The 19,188-nt window shown below is 41.9% G+C and overlaps 1 protein-coding gene across 6 annotated transcripts in view; it reads right to left on the reverse strand.

Annotated features, from left to right (window-relative positions):
* DYNC1I1 (dynein cytoplasmic 1 intermediate chain 1) overlaps positions 1–19,188 on the reverse strand; it is a 225,736-nt gene that overhangs the window by 12,707 nt on the left and 193,841 nt on the right. For all 6 annotated transcript variants that reach the window (XR_014503520.1, XM_083405396.1, XM_083405397.1 and 3 more), the window contains one exon: positions 12,961–13,086. Coding sequence is in view for 5 of the 6 variants with exons in the window: in XM_083405396.1 (XP_083261522.1) it covers positions 12,961–13,086 (126 nt within the window). In the remaining variant the exon portion in view is untranslated. The remainder of the gene's footprint in view (positions 1–12,960; positions 13,087–19,188) is intronic.

Consider the following 19,188-nt stretch of genomic DNA (forward strand, 5'->3'; position numbering starts at 1 on the left):
TAACATTTCCCCCTCATTTTCCACAGCACCATCTTCACTGTTGGCTTGATCTTGATGGTTCTGCATCTCACTCCAATCCAACCCTCCCCACAAACTTTTTGAACCAAAGAAAGTCCAGGCATCCTTGCCGACTCCAAAGCTTCACCGGCCTCGGGAAATCCAATAATGGTTCATTCTGCCTATTTGGCTCAGAGCAGAAAGGAAAAATCCCAAGGGGAGGCCTATTACCTTCTGTGGGTGGCAAGGGCTAAGAACAACCTTTAAGAGAGGACTTCGTACAGTATTCTATTTGTACCTTTTGTAGCAATTTTCAGGTTCTTTTTAAAATTTACTTTAGCTTTCTATATCTTACTGCATTGAGAAAAGAACTCCAACAAAAATATTAACACTTACAGTCCATTCTGCATCCTGTACTAAACTGGCAGTGGTTCTCTTTAAGGGTTAGTTGGGCTCCAGCAAAAATAACAAAATGCCTTGTGACACCTTAAACATTCACAAATGTATTATAGTATACACACCAGCAAACTGGAATCCTCTTTGTCAGAGGTGTAAATCTCAGTTGACAGAAGAGATGTTGCTACGGCTGAACATAGGATGTTGCCTTATACCAAATCAGACCATTGGTCCATATAGCTCAGTATTATCTACACTGACTGGCAGCAGCTCTCCAGGGTTTCAGAAATAGGACATTTCCAGTATTACCGGGAGACGCCGGGGATTGAACCTGCAACCTTCTGCATGCAAAGCAGATGCTCTACCACTGAGCTGTGGCTCTTTCCCAAGGGGGCCAAGCCACAAATCTTGAACTACACTAAGTGCTTCTGGGTGGGAAATGACTAGAAGGGGAAACTGAACTGGGAGATGACCCAGGTTCCTGGTAGGATATTAATTTGGGGAAACGCATATGTTTAAGATCTCTAATAAGTGTGGTTAACTGAAGAGAACTGGATTGATGTGGAGCAGGATCAGTTGGAGAATTAACTGAAATTGAATAAATTAAAAAGATACTGATTTGGAGGGATTTGAGGTGGGGTACAAATTAACTGAAAAATTTTATCTGGGATGCCTCCAGTGAGAAATTAGTTAACTTGCTTTCTGTGACACCTCTTCGGTGTATCAATTTAGTTATGAATGTATGCTTCCTTTTATATTGACACTGATTTTATTATTATTTATTTTAAGCTGTCCTGAGACACTTTCTACGGGGTAGAATACAAATTCCAAAAAGACATACAAATAAATGCCTAACACGAGGTACCTCTTTTTCATTTTTTAAAGCAGGTGGCTGCCTCTGAAAATTAATAATTCTCAAGAGCTGTTTTCCGAAAGCTTGCAAGCGTCACAGGCTCTGGCTGTCTGCTACGGAAAGGCAAGGAACTGCCTGGCTGGCATGAGGAATGTATGGATCTTTTGCTTTTTTAAAAGCCACCAAACCTGTGTACTTGCGGTCTGCTGGATCACAGCCAAAGCGCCTGCAAATACCATAAAATTATAGTTCAAATATGTCGTTTCCGCTTTTCTACGGAGCAAATTAATGTCCTGAACTCTTCCGTAATGTGCTGCAATTTTAGGCTAACCGGCTCCTTATCAAGACATACATTCCATTGCGCCATACATTTATACAACACACAACTTCACCAACCATTAAGGAAAAAGCATTTTAACACCATAATTAAGTCCTCCCTCACAACCAAGGTTGCTATTGAAAGTGACAGGCTCAAACCACAGAAGAATCATAAAGATGATTAATTATACAAACGAATTCTTGTTTTAGAAGATATTCCTCCAGAAAACATATGCTGGTACTAGTAAGGAGGAGAGCATGCCTGTTCAGCTGAATTTCACAAACAAGAACACCATTACATTAATGTGATATCGCTTTAACCCATATTGGCACTGAACATTTTTTTCACTCAATTCCCTGTAGCGCAGGGAAATAGCTGTAACAATTTCCTAGTCAAGCTGATCTTACTGTGTGTATATAGAAAAAAACAAGAAAATGTTCTTGGGAAATAAGTTTACTTCCCTCCTCATCCTGGCTAAATTTGTTATTTTAAATACACTATTTCATGGTTCTTTATTAAGATGCTACACAATGTTAATGATGCTATATTACTTTTAAAAGTGCATTTTCCTTCTTCCACATTAAGATGTTGTACAATATTAGGAAATTCAGTACAGCTTCTCCCTCCTGACCCCCACTGCCCCGGGAGCATATCTGTTTATGAACCAGGGTGCTGTGCTAGAAGGCTCCTCTACAACCACAGCTAGGCTACGGACCAGTTCAACATGTCATCCCGCTTCCTTATAGACAGATACTGCAGATCACTCAATGGACTGGGGGATGCCTGTCCTCATGTTTAGATGACTGCAATGTGTTGTTTCCCTTATTGCTGTTGCAGAGCATGCAGCTGATGTAGAATTTCATCAGTAGGAAAAAGACAGTCGCGGAACTGAGAAATTACACAAAACAAATGAAATACCGTGAAAATCCCTGAAATGAGAAGTAATTAGAAAAACCTAGAATTGAACAAAGCCTTAACGGGATGCCAGCTACAAACCTCGTTTCACTGAACTATTCAGTTTCCTCAGAAGGAAATAGAGAAATCATAAACCTTAAATGACCAAATTCAAAGAAAGGGGGTAAGGTTCTAGATTTTTCTAATTTTTTCCTTAAACTTTTTGATTTTGGTTATTTTTTTTAATTCTATAAGATAATATTTCTAGTCAATTACTTCTTGTTTCAGGGATTTTCAGTATTTCATTTGTTTGATGTAGAATTTCATGGCCTGGGTGACAAGCAGCACCCATTTCATACCCAGCCAGTTTTAAGCTCTTGTAACTTAACATAAAAATCCCTAAATTACTATGGATCAGGTTAGAAATACCAATTTTCTCTTCACTGCCCAGTTAAGATAACAAATGGAACCTGGTTGCAGTGGCCTCATGATTACTGCCTTAAGGTGACACAGACGCAGTCGTTATCTCCCCCTCCCCACACTGGCACCCCAATGTTATGGAGTGGGGTCTCCTTGCTGAAAGGCCTCATCTGTACTGGCATTCCACTGGCTTGCACAAAACGTTCATCTCCCATATTAATTGGCGTCATTTTAACGGGATTCTTCTGTTGCCTCTTTTAATAATGGTTGTTGATATTTTAATGTTGCGTGACTTTGCAAATGGCTTAGAAGACTATGTTTGGCATTAAGCAACATATACAGTGGTAAAGGTAAAGGTAAAGGGACCCCTGACCATTAGGTCTAGTTGTGGCCGACTCTGGGGTTGTGGCTTTATTGGCCGAGGGAGCCAGCGTACAGCTTCCAGGTCATGTGGCCAGCATGACTAAACAGCTTCTGACGAACCAGAACAGCGCACGGAAACACCGTTTGCCTTCCCGCCGGAGCGGTACCTATTTATCTACTTGTACTTTGAGGTGCTTTAGAACTGCTAGGTTGTCAGGAGCAGGGACCGAGCAACGGGAGCTCACCCCATCGCGGGGATTCGAACTTCCAACCTTCTGATCGGCAAGTCCTAGGCTCTGGTTAAGTACTTAATTCGTTCCAGAGGTCCGTTCTTAACCTGAAACTGTACTTAACCTGAAGCACCACTTTAGCTAATGGGGCCTCCTGCTGATGCCGCGCTGCCAGAGCACAATTTCTGTTCTCATCCTGAAGCGACCACTATTTCTGGGTTAGCGGAGTCTGTAACCTGAAGCGTTATGTAACCTGAAGCATATGTAACCCGAGGTACCACTGCACATTTATTTATTTAGCAAATTTATAAACTGCTTCACCGACCACCAAAAGGGTGTACAAGACAAAATGCAAATAAATACAAATTCTAAAAACAGTAAAATGATTCTTGCAAACAACCATCCCTACCAATCTACAATTAACTAAATGGTAAGTATTATTATTATTCGTTAATAATAATACTAACAATATTTTATTGGATAACTCTGAATAAAGGCTTTATTCGTGGCAGCAACTCATTCCCCCCCCCCTTTGCTGTTACCACTGCTGTTCATGCTGCTCACTCGCCCAGAGAATTGAAGGCAGAGGAGCAAGAGGCTGCCCCTTCCCGTTGGTGCAAGCGAGAGAGAAAGGGCAGGTGAGCAGCGAGTAGCTGTTGTTGCCTTTTATTGGTTTGCCTGACTCAGGGTCAGCTTAAGACATTTTGCTTCCTGAGGAAAAGGACAAGGCGGTGTCTCCTCTCCATTCCAGGTTCAAGTGTTGACTGGACCGGCTGTTGAATCTTATTTCAATGCTCACGACGAGGCAAAATCATCCGCCTTACCTGAGGCAGCAGGCAGGGTGCCGTCTTTTCGGTGCCCTGGGTGCTCATTGTTGTTTGGTCGTGTCCAACTCTTCGTGACCCCAAGGACCAGAGCACACCAGGCACTCCTCTCTTCCACTGTCTCCCGCAGTTTGGTCAGGCTCATGCTGGTAGCTTCGAGAACACTGTCCAACCATCTCGTCCTCTGTCGTCCCCTTCTCCTTGTGCCCTCAATCTTTCCCAACATCAGGGTCTTTTCCAGGGAGTCTTCTCTTCTCATGAGGTGGCCAAAGTACTGGAGCCTCAGCTTCAGGATCTGTCCTTCCAGTGAGCACTCAGGGCTGATTTCCTTCAGAATGGGTAGGTTTCATCTTCTTGCAGTCCATGGGACTCTCAAGAGTCTCCTCCAGCACCATAATTCAAAAGCATCAATTCTTCGGTGATTAGCCTTCTTTATGGTCCTGCTCTCACTTCCATACATCACTACTACCATACCCACAAAAAAGCCCTCAATATTCCACAGCCAAGTGGCTCCATGGGGTCCTCCCACTGCCCCCCTGACAGATGGTCGCAGCTACAGCAAGCCCCAGTGGGCTGCTGGGAGGAGCCCCGGCCGCCCCCCAAAAGGCCCAGGGGAGGGTCTGCTGCGGCTGCAACAGGCTCCGTCGGTCCCTCCCACTGCAGTAGCAGGCCTTAATATATACACATATCACAATCTATCACACACATCTCCAGAATGGGCAGGAAGCAAGTTAAACCACTTTAAGTGCACATATTTCATTTTAGATTAAGAGTGTAGCTGAAGACACAGCTTTTATTCCTGTTGGTGTATGAACCGATATGTACATTAAAGACCTCAAAGACTGTATGGTAGCACAAATTAAGGAATATCGTAATGAGAAACACAAGGATTTAGGGTGATAATTACTGGGCTTTGCCTCTACTTACACCGGCTTACCCCCTACTGAGGCTACCAAAGCCAAAGATTTTATCACTCTAGTAATCAGCAATGGGTGATGGCCTTCATAAAACACAGTAATTAAACTGACTGATTTTTCAAACCTGGGCATTTTTTTCATTAAGGAGCTCTTTTTAAGCCACCCTTAAAAAAAAAAAAGGCACACTGGATACATCAGTCACTATTTCTCTCCTAAATGCCAACATTTGGGAGAAAAACTGATCAACACGCTGTTTCCCAAGTGATCATTACACAAGCCGAGGTGGGGAGAATCAATTACTGAGTGATCCTGCAGTGGTGACAGGAGAGCTCTATATATTTCTTATTTTAAAAAAAATCAAACAAAGTCTACATACAACGAACATGTACAAAGAAGGAGGGGCTTTGTCATAAACGTAATACTTTCTTTGAAAATTGCGTAAGCAAATGAGTGGCTTTGAATTCTGGGGCTCAGAACCCAACTCTGCCTTGCACTCAGTTTTTTTAGGCAGGTTACTTGTCCTTTGTTGTGGCAGCCATTTTGTGGCAAGCCATGGCCTTACTATAGCCATTTTGTGGTGGTACCCACAAATGTTTTCCAATTTCCAAATGGGACACTGAGCACCCCAATATTGGCAACCTTTGAAATGCAGTACATTCCTGGCAGGCAACAGTTATGTATAAAGTTGTATTTTTCTCGCATTAATAGAGATGCTGGGTGAACTCCCAGAAGTGCAAATGGCATCACTACACCTCTCTAGAGCATTACACAGAGGGAGCATTTGTTGGTACCTTTATACCAACATGTCTATGGAGAGTGAAGCAAGTGGCTGGAGACACTGAAACTAAAGTATATTTTAGATATGAGTGGCACTACTCTTAATTTGAAGGAGTGCTAGTTATTTCCCAAGATTCTTCGTAAGAGACCATGCCAGTTATACTGTAGTATAAATTTGTAGTGCTCTAATTCTCTGCAATGTAACACCCAATTGCGAATTGTCTCTGAGTAACATTACTAAAAGACAACACAATCCTAACCATGTCTACTTTGAAGTCAGCCCTATTGAATTTTGACTACTCCCAGGTACATGCAATTAGGATCATGGCCCACATTTTCTAACACAATTCCTAAGTTTGCTGATACACACACACACACACACAGAGAGAGAGAGAGAGAGAGAGAGAGTGGTACCTCGGGTTACATACGCTTCAGGTTACAGATTCTGCTAACCCAGAAATAGTACCTCGGGTTAAAAACTTTGCTTCAGGATGAGAACAGAAATCATGCTCCGGCGGCATGGCAGCAGCAGGAGGCCCATTAGCTAAAGTGGTGCTTCAGGTTAAGAACAGTTTCAGGTTAAGAACGGACCTCTGGAACGAATTAAGTACTTAACCCGAGATACCACTGTATATATATTCAGTGTCTCGTCAGGCTATTGCCACAGACTACTAAGAACTTCTACAGAAGCTTCAGTTAAATGCCTGTGTGCAGATAACCACCCAACCGCTTGGCTAGCTTCAATTCATTACATTGGGGCTGGCTCCAGGGAGGTTCCTAGGAAATTATGTCCATCATTGCTGGATAATATGAACAAGAGTAACCTCTGTGGGCCATCACAGAAGCATTTAGAGTTGAATTAAGTGCTCTCGTCCAGCTGAATCTGGCTATTAAATCATCAAGGCATGTGAATATCTCTGTGCTCAGAGGTGAATAGCTTAACACTCATTTTTACTACTTATGACATATCATGACAACAGTAGGTGGCAAGTTTTGGGGTGCTGCTTTACATAATGCTCCACATAACATAGGTGGTCTACAGATGCAGAAAATAAAATATTTCAGATGGATTTTTCTTGGATATATTCTTGTTCAACTGGATACACTTAAAAATAATGGGGATAATTCATTTCTATTTTGTCAAATAATCAATAACCTGCTCTTTCACCTTATCATACATGTGAACATGTGTGTGTGTGTGTGTATACAATATATATATATATTGTTGTCCCTCAAACATGTGTATATAACTCACATTCATTCTAATGGGCAGAATGTACAAGCGTCAGAGAGAAAATAGACCTCTGGCTGTGAAAATAAATGTGTTCAGTTATTTTCAGAGATGATGCTGAAATCAAACAGCTAAAAAATGTAGATGCTGTTAAAAAAACCTATCAGAAAATGAAAATATTAATATTATTTTAAACTTACTAGTCTTAGGCTATACAATTTGCCCGTGTCTTTTCTGTTTGCGGTGTCATAAAATGAATTGTCGACATCCATTTAATAGGCAGGATGGAATAAAAAAGGTCAAACCCTGACCCTCGTGGAAATCAAAGGAAGCAAAGCTGCCACTTGTGGAGATGCTGAGTAACTTTATGCAAATGGCGCCATCCAATTTTGGCCAGGGCACAAGCCAGTCAGCAATTCTGCATGGCCTGGGAGGTGATCTCATGGAGGATGCTATCTATAAGACCCTTTTCTTTGTTCCTCTTCAATGTTCCATACTGTGGGCAATTATATTGTGGATTATGGGGAAATAGGAGCATCAATGTTTGGGTGATTACTCACTTGTGGCTAAACCAGTGTGACATGTATGAAGCATGGGTCCATGTACTCCCTTCCTCCAGTCTCTTCTGCTGGCCTGGCCATGAGGAGACCGGAAGCACCCACTGCCATTTTCTGCTCACCACAGTTTGTCATTTTCTCTGAATCTCAGCTCTGAAGAGTTTTAAACTATAATTCCTCCAAACTAGCCAAGATCAAATTGTGGCTACTGCTTCTGCCTTCTTCAAATAAACGACAATTTAATGGCCGTTCTCATATTGGACAAAACGACACAGTATGGTTAGTTTGAAATAGAATTGGTTTGTTACAATATCCAAGCCAGGTCAGAAACTCCTAAGCTTTTAGCATGCAATTACATATGCACATTAAAATAAATTAATCCAAAAAAGGGATAAAGAAGAAAATTTCAGAATCCCAAAGCATGCAAGAGTAAATTAATGAACTTGGTTTGCATATAATGTGCATTCTCTTCTAACAAGTATGCATTTGAATTATGTCATTAGGGCACATATGTAGGGTTCCACAAGAAATGAATGAGGCATTCTTTCTGCACCCCAACCCTGCTAAGCAACAAGTTGACAAACACCTTTGTTTCTGTTGCCACCTGTTCATCTCTCAGCCCTCACCCATCTTGGAAAAGAGGTCCTTAGGTTGCAGTTGCCAGCAATCCAGGAGATGTGGTTCTCCATCTCCTCCAGGTCAGCTTGTAGATATGCAACCAGAAAATATATCCAATCCACAAAGGAGAGATGGAATAGCTGAGACTGAAGGAAAGGGAAACAGGGATCCAACATAAATGGTTCTGGGTTTCCCTAGTGAAAGGAGAACGTGTGGACTGCCTCTCAGCAGAATTCATTCCACAAATCGCCTACTCCAAGAAGGATATATTAAGCTCAATGTATGATATAGGCAATTTTAAATCACCTGACGGACTACCTCTTTGGTTTTTTTAGACTGGGATCATTGTCCATTCTGCTTCTGATGTGGGGGTGGAGGAAAGCCAAGAAATGGATGGCTAATCTGGAAGAGATGAACAAAATACTCTAAATATCTTGCTGTATGATATGTCAAAGAGACATATTTACAGCCTGTCTAGACTACAGACAATAGGCGAGAACAGACTATATTGTCAACGCAGGTATTTCTAGAGTCTGTCAAATCACTCAGAAACAGAACACACACACACACACACACACACACACACACACACTATAATAAATAAATAAAACATGCTGTCCTGCCGGTGCCGCAGCAGAAATTTGAGTGTAATGACTTTAGACAGTTTAGCAATTATGGTAACGATACAGCAAGATGTTTCTGCAGTCATTTGCGAGCAAGAGCGACTCCCGCAAAAGCACAAGCCAGCCAAAAATGTGAGTCATGCGCAAGTAATTTTGCTATGGGCCATAAAAATCACTTTGTGTGAGTTAAAGCTAAATCTGTATGTGCTACATAATGTTTCCCTACTGTGGGGAGATGGAGATCCCAGTATCCTATCACAGATAATGACAAAAAACAAATTCCGTCTATAAAAGCTGATTGCTCCGCGAGTCACCCCTCGACTGTTCCAGGAATTGTAATGCAGACACTACGTTTTGTGCTGCATTCAGCAACAAAGAGGCACATTCCATCAAGCACACACCATACTGACATCAATTTAGTCAGATTTTAGTATTGGGGGGGGGGGGCAGTTCAGAACAGCCTTGCAACACACTATATCCAGCCTGCTAATTTCCATTACATCTACTCTTCACCCCTATAGGCTTCCACTGTTCCTTTCTAGCCCACCATTTCAGATTTTTTTTTGTATCAATACCCCATGTGCTCGTTTAGACAACTGTATCATGGACTGATTCATTCTCTTGTCTACATGAAAGTTGACAAGATGAAAGATGCCCCTGAGAGCCGGTGCAACACAGTAAGCCAAGATAGTGAGCTGTAAGCCAGGAAGCCTTAGGACCAGTGGGGTTTTTTCAGCCGGAGAAAGCCGGAGCACAGTTCCAGTACCTCTCAGGTGGGCACTGTGGCAGGCTGGCGCTCCCTTCACCTGCTTCTCGGCTCTACATACTTCCGAGAAGCCCAAAACAGAAGCCCAAGTCAAAACAGAAGCTGCCAAGTATGTTCAAATCTACACTTTTTTGTTTAGATCTATGACTCCACGCAGCTCCCAGCTACAACGGGTCAAGCTATGGGGTGGGGCCATATCTCCTTTTCTTCAATCCATCTCCTATGTCGTGGCGGTGGGCTTGTTTTGAAAACAAAAACATTTAAAGTACTAAAATACTAACAAAAACTAAAATAAGCTGCAGAGCTGCCTCTAAGAGGGTGGTGACTCAGATCTCCCAGAAGCTAGAAGTCAGCGGTGGGCTTTGAGCTTCCAGCTAGGCCTCTACCGTTGCACATGTGTGTGTTTGTGCGAGGGCCCTTTTGAGCTGCCCTAGCCAAGGGAACGAGGGAGGTGGGGGCACACTTCTTTGACCTGCCCCAGAACCAGGGGCAACCCCAAACAACAACAACAATTTATTTGTACCCCGCCCATCCGGCTGGGTTTCCCCAGCCACTCTGGGCAGCTTCCAACAAAGTTTGAAAATACATCAAAATGTCACACATTAAAAACTTCCCTGAACAGGGCTGCCTTCAGGTGTCTTCTAAATGTCAGGTAGTTGTTTATCTCTTTGACATCTGATGGGCGGGCGTTCTACAGGGAGGGCACCACTACCGAGAAGGCCCTCTGCCTGGTTCCCTGTAGTTTTGCTTCTCGCAGTGAGGGAACTGCCAGAAGGCCCTTGGAGCTGGACCTCAGTGTCCGGGCAGAATAATTGGGGTGGAGACGCTCCTTCAGGTGTACTGGGCCGAGGTCATTTAGGGCTTTAAAGGTCAACACCAACACTTTGAATTGTGCTTGGGAAACAGCTAGGAAAACAGCTCGTTGTAGCTTTTAGCACTTTTGTGGGCAGTGAATGCAGCTGTTGTCAAACCGGCAACTGTTCAGAGCTGCCCTGAGTTGCCCAGTGACTTACTGTAACAACTTTGTGGTGAGTTCTGGCACCTATTTTTCTTGAAAAAAAGCACGGCTTGGGACAAATCTTGTCCCTGCAATGAACTCTAGTAGGTGACCTTAGCAGTGGTGTCCAAATTTTTTCCAAAGAGGGCCAGATTTGATGAAGTGAAGGGCCGTGAGGGCCGTCCAAAGGGCCCACCAAGGTTGTTGACCTTTTTTTAGGATAGAAGTTGTTGAGGTTTAAACTGCCACAGATTAAACCAACCGGCGGGCCGGATTAGGCCCCCGAAGCGGACTTCGGACATGCCTGCCTTAGGGAAACCCTTCCCTTCCAGTCACAGCTTTCATAAGCAATTTGGGAATGGCAGATGCTGACCTTCCCTGCAGGGTTATAGTAATGAAGGGTTGCTGAGAGAACAATACATGAAAATGCTTGAATGTTCAGAAAGCACCAAATGCTATGAAAGAAATCCTTAGCATCTGAAACCTGCCTATACCAGTGACTTTTCACAGTCTTTTTTAAGAATTGAAATCCTAGTAGCTGTAAATACAATAGTATGTATTTATTAGCATGGTGCTTTCTTTACAGTAAAAAAGGCAAGAGAGAAAATAAAATGTTAGATTTTTTTAACACAAGAAAATAAAATGGTAGATTTTTTAAACACGATTCCTTGGTCGTGTTCTGTCATATGTGCACAGGTGTGCTCGGATATCTACCCACAATGTAGTTGCAAATCCACCACACTACCAATACTAGGCAATAGTTCCTGACCCCAAGGCCCCATTTTAAGCAATTCTATGAAACTAACCAGTCTAAAATTGGACCAATCGTCAAGATAACAAAAGCATAACGAAGCAAAGCATCATCTCTGAAACAAAAATCTTCAGCACAAGTAAAAGTAAACTTAAAGTAATGTAACTTCAGCATTAACCAATTAATTTACCAATATTTACTGATAAAAATTAACAACCTACAGGTACCTTGTTGAGATGGCCGCAGATATTATCATGGTCTTTCTTGCCAGACACTTGAGAAACTTATTTTCAAAGTGTTGGTAAAAATTAGAGTGCACATTAATTGAACGAATGTGTGAACTTCCCTTTGGAGTGGGAGTTTATTGTGGGCAGAAAGGGGAGATTGTGGCCAGCAGAGAGTTAAAAATTTGCCTTCTCCACTCTATGCAGTCCTGAGGCTGACCAACTTCCTCCAAAGCCCCAATGTATATAATGAATTTAAATTCTAGTCAATCCTATTCTGAAGGCTCAGAATAGGTAAGAATGCATTTATCAAAGAGCACCCGATATATAAAAGAACTAATTAGAATCTTAGACGACTTGAAACAGCCCTTACCATAATTTGCTTTCAGTGTCTGTCTCTTGGCATTTTGGTACAACTTACAGAGAGCCTGACCCAACACAGCTTGTTAAATAAGCTGCCATCACGATGATCAGCTGCTTGGTGAGGGAGGCACAAAATCCATACAGCTGTGCCTTCCAAACAGCCGATTAGCCTGAAAGATGCAACACTTGCTTGCACCCTTGATTCTCCATCCAGCTGGGGTTATACATGTGGGAGATGGATCAGGGTATAGATAAATTTTAACAAACCCACTGTGCATGCATTTTCTTTTTATTATGATGATTAAGTTTTATTTTTATTTTCTCATTTTACAAGTCACATTTAGTGTATATTAAAACAATGCATAACCAGCCCCGGATTGCCACAATTGTGTCCATATGCATCATGAACTTTGCTGTTACTGTATTTTGCATTAAACGTGGCTACTCCATACCCTTAGAAATCTGAATAAATAAATAACTAGACTAGCATTAGACCGGTTAGTTGACCCTACTTTTGTAATAATGAAGCCATCAGTACAGAAGATTAACATTACCATGTGGCCATGTCTCAGAATTCAACTCATTACTCATAAAAGTGGGTGGGATTGACTTTTTTTAAAAAAAATGTCATATATAAAATTTAAATGTGTGGTTAAAGTATCCATGAATTGAAACCCATGGCAAAACTCCCTTATTTGAAAGTGGCTGGATTTCAGCTTGAATCAACACATTGTGCCAATGAAATGGGTAAGTGTTTCTTACTCCAGTGTGAAATGTTTATTTACAAAGTTGCAAGAAAAATGGCAAGAATACAGAGCATCTATGAAGAAAGACAAGTACCTCTCCAACATCATAGATCCAGATCCTTCCTTCGGAGTCCCCAACGGCCACTTCTTTCCCAGCTTGGCCCCAACGGACACGATTGAGGGCAGAAGCTCCTTCGATGGTCACGCTCGCCGTTGGAACCTATCAAAGACAGAATTCTCATGTGGATGTTGACAAAGCTACTGCTTTGCACATGAAAGACAATGAAATAAAATATCCATTGTTGTTCACTCACGTGGTGCAGTAAGGGAGGAGCAGAAGAGAAAATGAAATGATGAGGTTTAAGACAGGCAAAACAAAATGATGAGGTTTAAGACAGGGGCAGCAAGTGACACACAACTTTGTTTGGCTCTGGGACATGCTAAAACCACTGCAGCTTTATTTTTTATTTCTCTCTCTCTCTCTCTCTCTCTCTCTCTCTCTCTCTCTCTCTCTCAATATGGCCTAACAGAAGATCAAAAGATGATGGATGACTCAGCTGAGTGGCAAGGATTAATGAGCTCAAATGTGGTATAGAGCATAAACCGAAAGCTGAAAGGAGATTGAAGGGATTTCATGTAAACATTTTACTGACCTAGAGAAATTAGTTTAGCTGAGACAGGATAGGGTCAGAAACGAAAGGAAGATGGGCTAAAAACCATGACATTCAAAATCCTTTTGCTATTCATTTTCCTTTGCATCTCTATTGCAGAGACGCTAAGCCCTTGTTACCCAGAGGAAGTGTTTTAGGCCCTGCTAGAACTAAGCTGGTCTGGTCCTGAGCACTACTTTGCTGAAAAACTAGGCGGGCAACACACAGAAAACTCTTGGGGAGAAATGCAGGAAATAACTGCAATGTAGCTTCTCTTGGGGGACTAGGGCATAGTCTAAAGCATGGGGGGGCAACCTGAGGCTCTGCAGATGTTGCTGGGAGTGCAGTGGTATAGTCTACACAGGCTGGGGTTGATGGGAGTTGGAATGTAATGAGATCTAGAGGGCCACAGGTTGGCCACCCCAGTCACATGATGGAGCAACTTCACTAAAGCAGGTCTATCCATAGCCTGAATGGACGGAACTGCTTATAAGCTCCTGTGGACACTCGCCTCGAATTCCATGAATAAATGTAATAAACCCATTGTTTCCTATGTGCTCCAGTGATCAGGGTGCTCAATATAGACATCGTACACTAGAAAAAGAGTGGTGTGAATTTCAACCACAGCCTGGGCTAGTTGTGGAGCAAAGGTTACTAAGGTCACCATCTCCAATTCACTGCTGGAGGGGCCAATACCAGTGGGAGTTCCCTCGAGGAGAAGATACCACAAGGACTCTGGTGTTTCCCCTTCTGGGATGCCACTGGTGGCCAAGAATCAAACCCACATGAACGTGGGGGAGAGATGGTGGAAGGCAGGGAAGATCTCCTGAGGTGAGATGCTGGGAGAGGAAAGGAAATATCCCAGTTGTGGGCCACTACTTTGGATAGAGAGAAGGTTCTGTATGTGTGTACTGCCTTTTTATTTCAGACACACTGCTGATTTTCTTTTCTGTTTCTGCTGTTGCTGTTATGAGTATGCTCTGGTAACCTCTTGGTTAGATTACTGCAATACGTTATATGTGGGACTGCCTCTGAAGATGGTTCAGAAACTTCAGCTGGTGCAGGATTCAGAGGCTAGGTGGCTCACCGGGGGCTAGACAATTGAAGCATTTCACACCGATCCTGATACAGTGGTACCTCGGGTTAAGAACTTAATTCGTTCCGGAGGTCCGTTCTTAACCTGAGGTACCACTTTAGCTAATGGGGCCTCCCGATTTCTGTTCTCATCCTGAAGCAAAGTTCTTAACCTGAGGTACTATTTCTGGGTTAGCAGAGTCTGTAACCTGGGTAACCTGAAGCATCTGTAACCTGAGGTACCACTGTACAACTGCACTGGCTGCCAATGAGTTTTGGGGCCTAAATCAAAGTGCTGGTTTTGACCTATAAAGCTTAAAACGACTCAGGACCACAATACCTCAAGGACTGCCTCTCCCCATATGAACCGACCAGGATCCTATGATCATTATCTGAGGCCCTTCTTCATGTGCCTCCTCCACAAAAGGCCTGGAGAGCAGCAACACAAAAACAGGCCTTTTCTGCAGTGGCTCCCCATTTGTGGAATGCTCTCCCCAGAGAAGCTTGCCTGATGCCTTCATTCCTATCTTTAGGCACCAGGCAAAAACATCTCTCTTCTCCCAGGCCTTTGGCTAATTAAACAATCTATGGCCTTTCAAACTGGGTGGGTGAGGGGTTATTGGTTTTGTTTGTTAAAATGTTCTTGCAAACCATCCTGTGATCCTCAGATGAAAGACAGTATAGAAATCAACAACAACAAAAGTAATCTATTTCTTATTATTATACTTGTATTTACAGAACTGTTTTGAATTTTATAGTGTATATTATGTAATACATTGACATTTGTGTTTTATGTTGCAAACCACCTCATGGTCCTTTGAAGGAAAGTATAAAAAATTAATAAATAATTTTTTTCACTAAGCGCTATCAGGATGTATTTCTGTGAGATTTCATCCCAACCTGTTCTTAAGAAGCTTTTCGGAAAATCACATGAAACTTACTTCTAAGTAAATGTAGTTAGGGAAACAATGTTAATAAGAGCATATGAGTCTATCAGGAATAATTAATCCAAAGTATTTTAATCTCCTCATCCCTACCCCCTCCCAAATGCTTACCATTTAAATTAGAAACGTTTGTATAATTATGAAGCGATTTTAATTCTATATTCATTTCTTCATAAAACACTAAAAGCCTTTGTGTTTTGACAAAGCATCTGTAATTAAAATGTGTAGGGAGGGGAAGCAACCTACATGCAACAATATGTATTAAATGACAGATTTTATCTATGTATATTTGATGTGCTTTAAAAGGAGAGGAAGAATTATGCAGTAACCAAACAGAAATTAAAGCTGCTGTCCTATACAGTTACTTGGGAGTAAGCCCCATTGCACATAGGGGAGCTTACTACCAGGTTTTCTGTATGAGTAATCATACGTAGGGTTGGACTGTTAATTTTAATAGGTTTTATACCTTATTGAGAAAAAGTGATGGGTAAAAATATGCATATTTAGTTAATTTTAAATATATAATCATTCTAGTTCAGGTAGACTAGAAGCAATCTTCAAATATTTTGGATAGGCCCCCCAAGAATTCTTGTTTTCTTCTTCTACGTGTTACAGCTCCAAGTCTGACAGAAATGTATAACTGATGAATGCTGAAATATGGAAGCGTTGCATTTGTTCTCCTCTGCCGCTTGCATTGTTGCATCCATTTGAGGATATAAATCAAACATGGCAAGCTTTTCCTTTGTTAAAGCCAGGAAGCTACGCTGAACCAAATGCAAGCCTTTTAGATATTTCACTCCATAGTCCAGCAGTTAGGCTTTAAAAGAGCTATAATCGATGGTGTCATTACCTACCTAACATGTCAATAAAAAACAACAGTCAGAAAAACGTTTCTCTAAATCAGATAAACATGTTTGTTAGAGATTTGCATTAACCTCAGAGATGAAAAAGAATCATACAAGAAAAAAGGATGGCTAAATATTTCTAAAACTTTCTCATACTATCCCATAGATTTATCGTTGATGGCACTTGCAAGATAAATGCAAGTTTTGATCAAAATCATTGACTGACGCTATTTCTGCAAGTTGGAGCTGTGTTGTGTTGTGTTGTGTTGTGTGTGTGTGTGTGAGAGAGAGAGAGAGAGTGAGAGAGGACAGAGAATGCACTACTTCCTGAATCTATAACTAACCTTAGGGTGACCCACTAGAAATGTGCCCTTATACCTGCTAGGAACATTTTTTTTTATTTACTTAGCTTTGAAAATCCACTTTGCTGTCATAAATAGGCCTTTGGTTGCAAACTTGTGAAAAGGAAAAGGCAGCTTTTGTGATACTCTTAAAAAAAAAAAAGAACTAAAGCAAAAATGAATGCACATCAACATTTTTTGAAAGTTAAGATAAATTTCGCCTACCCAATTATTTCCATAAAACAAGTTTATGAAATAGTGACTAAAACCCTGTTTCTAAATATTTCATTGGGGGGACTAGAACCCTGTAACTGGTTTCATGCAATAGTTTTTTGGGTGTGTCACCCCAAGATTTCAAACAGTGTCCCAAGGGAAAACTCCCCAGCCCCATCACTGCTTGGAGTTGGGCAAGCGGTGAAAATCTTTATTTCGGCAAGGTCTTGCAGAGTCCTACCTGTAATGTCTTTTTACGCTCTTGTTCCCTTTTTCATTTTTGTGACTATTTACTGATAGTTTTTGTTGCGTGTTAATAGAATGCAAAATCTGGATTGTAAACTGCCTTGGGGGTTTTATAAAAAGGTGGGCTATAAATCTTGAAAATAGATAACATTATGAATACAGGAAGCAGCTCAACACACTGACTGGCAACAGAGATTCCTTCTCCGAGCCCTAACTGCAGGGGCCAGGAACTGGACCAGGGATCTTCTGCAAGCAGAGCACTGTGCTGTGGCCGGTCCTGTATTCCCTCTACCATGATTAGTCACATTCGGAATGCAAGAAGCAACTCCCTCTGGGAGCTTAGCTCACTGGGCCTGCCACTTTGATGATTATATTTGGGGCAGTCAGTCAGATTTGTGGGCTGGCATGTTGGTTGCAATCTGCAAGGCTATCCCTTAGCCAGCACACCTGTAAAGAGTTGCTGTGCATTTTCCTATTGCTAACTCTCTGATCTGCAAGTCAGTGATGGCACAGTATTTGGCTGCTGACCTGCATCCCAAACAGACTGGGTAAAAAGCAAGTTCATTCTAAAACATTTAGCAGGTCAGTGACAGTCCCGCAGAAGCCTGCCAAACTCGGAGCCCGCATGCTAGACCCAGTCTTTTCAGCAAAACAATTTCTGTGGGTTTAGGATAGCAACCTAAATCAGGTTTAAGCACTTCCTTTCAAACTGGATCATGGAGAAGAGGCTAACTTTATTTTTGCAAACAGCTAATTTCATTCTAATCTAGTAACGAACCAATCCGATAGTTCAGTTACGTCTTAAGAAAAATGGGTTACAATTCAAATGAAAGCACTTATTCCTTTGCTCTCAACAGGAGTGATTTAAGCAAATGCTTATCAGTGCCTCTGAAATCAAAAGGCTTAACTTGGGCTCGATACTTCTGGAGAAACAAAATCATCATCATTAGTATTCTTTATTAAAGTTCTGAATTGCCAGGCAAAGGATCAAAAGAACCACCGCTTTCAGTTGCTAAAGAGTTTTCTTCTTGGCTGATACGGTAGGTCTCTGATTGCTTTTTCCTGGCTTGGTGCTGAATTTATTCCTGCTGATGTCCAGAGGAAAGGGGAATGGAAAGTTTATCTCCCTAGCACAGATTTAAAGGTCCAAATTAAACAAATAAGAGCAAAGTGAATCCTGCTCACAGCCCCACATGCTTTAACAGCATTGATCACAGTGCAATTTCCATGTCAATAACAACAGGGAAGATTTGCAACAGCCTTGATGGGGGGGGGGGGGAGAATAAAGTATTTTCCAGCCTGCTTTTTGAGAAAATGGGACTTTTCTCTTAACAGTCTTATGGCATTGATAGTAAGGGCTCTTAATGGTAACACCTGTAGGGATCTGCTCCTCTTTGCTCCTTCCCCCAAAAGAAAAAGCTGGAGAGAAAAGCCCTCCCTAGACATCCTCCTTCAGCTGCTGGCTTTATAATTAAGGCGGCTCTGCAGCTTCCTGCTTGGAGCACTTCAAAAGACCTCGAGTCTCCACTTGACAATCCAGTTTTCAGTGTTCGTCCCTCCTTACCTGTCTAAGGTGATTTACGGCAAGGAGCAGTAAAAATGTGCATTTTCTTCTCACTGAAATGTATATTAAGGCCATACGAAAGAAGGAATTAACCACACGCACAAAAGCAGAAGAAAATATTGGCAGTTATTACTTTTGCCCTGGTAACTTGGTTGATTTCTCGACTACAGCCCCGATCCACGAGTATATAAATCCACTACCTTCTTGAGTCTTTTACATACAACTGATGAATTAAGCTCTGTCTCGCCTTAAAAGCTCCTGCCTGAAGCCTCTGTGGCGCCAGAGCACTTTCTGGATTTTCTGCTCTTGCAGACTAACGTAGCTATTTTTCTGCAATTAGGAAACTTAAATTTATTATCACGATTATTCGTTTCTATAGTGTTTTAAGCTCACAAACCGCTTTACAAGTCTTGTTTCTTTCATCCGCACTGCCTTATTGTTATCT

This window comes from Podarcis tiliguerta (assembly GCF_965153285.1).
Source record: "Podarcis tiliguerta genome assembly, chromosome: 12".
Classification (NCBI taxonomy): domain Eukaryota; kingdom Metazoa; phylum Chordata; class Lepidosauria; order Squamata; family Lacertidae; genus Podarcis; species Podarcis tiliguerta.